This window comes from Frankliniella occidentalis, unplaced genomic scaffold (genome assembly GCF_000697945.3).
Source record: "Frankliniella occidentalis isolate FOCC.00 unplaced genomic scaffold, Focc_3.1 Scaffold38, whole genome shotgun sequence".
NCBI lineage: Eukaryota > Metazoa > Arthropoda > Insecta > Thysanoptera > Thripidae > Frankliniella > Frankliniella occidentalis.
Window position 1 is genome coordinate 1083025 of NW_026267168.1, and position 2364 is coordinate 1085388.

Below are 2364 nucleotides of genomic sequence, written 5' to 3' on the forward strand. Positions count from 1 at the left end.
CCCCCCTGAGGGGCCCCCCGGGGCCCTTCACTCGACTGCGCCGGCCGCCGCCCCCCGCCTACCCACCTTACACTACCCTGCCACCATCATTTTAATTTGAATCAATTCCTCTCCTACCGTCCAAGCAGCGCCGAGACGAGTGACCTTGGACGCACAGCCACAGCAAACATTCGTCCGTGAAGTTTCCCGTTCATTCATATATAGGGAAAGTATTACCGAGTACGTCTCAACGAAATACTATTAATTCCCTGTCATCTGGAGCTGCACATTTTCAAGTGAAGAGTCACATGTGACGAATGAGGGTTTTTAAGTTTTTGTTGATAGTTAAATGATCGGGGAATCAGAATGAAACCTGATGCATTACGTAACTTAATGTGCAGTTACAAAGCTCATATCCCATAGAGCTGCACAAAAATAAAAAGTGACGCACTGCTCATGTGCAGAATGAACCCGAACGTTTTCCGAAAACAACGACGAACTGAACGAAACATCACGGAAAAATGTTTGATGTGACCGCACCTCACCGTCCGTCACCATCATCAACACCAGAGCAGGATAAAAAGAGAGGGGTAGAAGGATAAGTCGGTGAAAAAATAAAAATGTCGCCAGTGGCAGAGAAAGGGTGGAAAACAAGAGAGCGACGCCACCTTTTTTGCTCTCTCGGTGCGTCCGCCTTATTTTCTTGTCAACAGAGAGCGCCGCGACGCCGCTCTTCTTCTTCCTTTTGGCTTCCCTCTTTAAGAATGACGCGCGACATCACTGACGCCGTGCCCCCCCCCCTCACTCACTCTCTCTCTCTCTCTCTCTCTCTCTCTCTCTCTCTCTCTCTCTCTCTGTCCCCAAGGGTCTTAGCAGCGAGGAGTCAGTCCCCGGATAGGGTATAAGGGAGCCGGCTAAGCACGTGATGCGTATGACTTTTTGAAAAGGCGAATTATCTTGTAGGCCTCTCTCTCTCTCTCACTCTACTCTTCCTTTAGCTCCTTTTGTGGGGCGCGAGCAGCAGCAGCCCCTCTTCACCACGAGACCCCGGGGGGGGGGGGGCTGAGGGGAGGGCCGAGGGCAAGACATAAGCCCCGCGCCAGCCGCATCAAAACGTAATGGCGCGCTGAATAAGTCAATGGCAAAGGGCGGGGTGGGGGCCGGAGGGAGCCTTTGTCGATGACCCCAGCAGCCCGCGGGGGAGCGCGTCGTGGCGGGGTGGAGTGGAGGGGCCTCGCGGTGCGGCGCGAGAGGGAGGGAGGATCCACAAGGGCTCAACGGAAGGCTACGACGCCGCCGCCGCGACTGCAGGAAGAGGCGTGGCGTGGCGGGGTGGGGCGGGGTGGCTGAGTTGTGGGCGGCGGTGGGAGGGCCCCAAGATGGGGCCGCCGCGCGCCGTGAGCGCTCGCTGCTCGCGCAGCTCAAGAGGCCGGCTCGGATGCTCGCGAATGCGGAAAATAATAAAAACACAAAAGGGAACGCCCAGCAAACAAAGTCAGCGCGACTTACCTGGTGCCTTGCCGTTCTCGTAGTCGTTCTTACAGACGAACTTGTTGTCGTCTAGGACGTAGAGCTCCTCGCCGGTCGACAGCTGCTTTCTGCACACCATGCAGGTAAAGCAGTTGAGGTGGTACACCTGGTCGCGGGCCCGCCGCACCAGGTCGTTCGGCGAGATGCCCTGGCAGCAGCCTCTGCACTTGGTGCCGTACCGCCTGTAGAGAAAACAAAAACAAAAGACAAAATTGTAAAATGAGAAATTTCACAATAATATGAAATAAAAAGGGGACAGCGCATTGGTCGCCCCGCTCGTGCGGAAACCACGAAGCTGAGTCGAGATGGACCTGAAAACCGCGAAAATCTGCGACCGCGAGTACCATAGCGAAGCGCGGCGGTGGTGTCCCCGCGGCCCCACTCGGCCCCACCGGGCCAGCCCTGGCCGGCCAGCAGGTGGTAAGGGTGCGGTGTGAATCTCATTTGCTGTGGTATTTGCATGGAACGCAAGTAATTATCTGGGCGTCAACACTCCAGTCGCGTCCTCCTCTCCGTTCGCCCGGCCCAGCCCTGCAGAGCGCCGCCGCCCGCACCACCCCCTACCAGTGCCACTGTCATCCTCCCCCTCCGCGTGCCCGGCTACTGCTGAGGGGCGGAGAGATCGACCTGCCGCCCGTCCGATACCCTGTTCGTGCGCAGGACCTCGTCACCCGTTTTCCTCCATCCTGGACCGGACGAACGGGCGGATGGACGGCGGGCACGCCCAGCGCGAGTATACGCGCAGATGAGTAGTGATATACAAGAGTTTCCCTCTCACTTATTGTGCTTTTTCGCCTCCTCTTTCTCCTTCTCTCTTTCACTCTTTCCGAGGTGTAACAATAATTGTAACTGCAT

General features: G+C 56.9%; 1 protein-coding gene across 1 annotated transcript in view; it reads right to left on the minus strand.

Moving 5' to 3' along the window:
* Nucleotides 1-2364, minus strand: part of LOC113213331 (LIM/homeobox protein Lhx1) — a 53673-nt gene extending 51309 nt beyond the window's left edge. The window contains exons 1-2 of the mRNA XM_052266368.1: nt 2288-2364; nt 1489-1691 (exon numbers count right to left, since the gene is read on the minus strand). Of these exons, the coding sequence (XP_052122328.1) occupies nt 1489-1691; nt 2288-2364 (280 nt within the window). The remainder of the gene's footprint in view (nt 1-1488; nt 1692-2287) is intronic.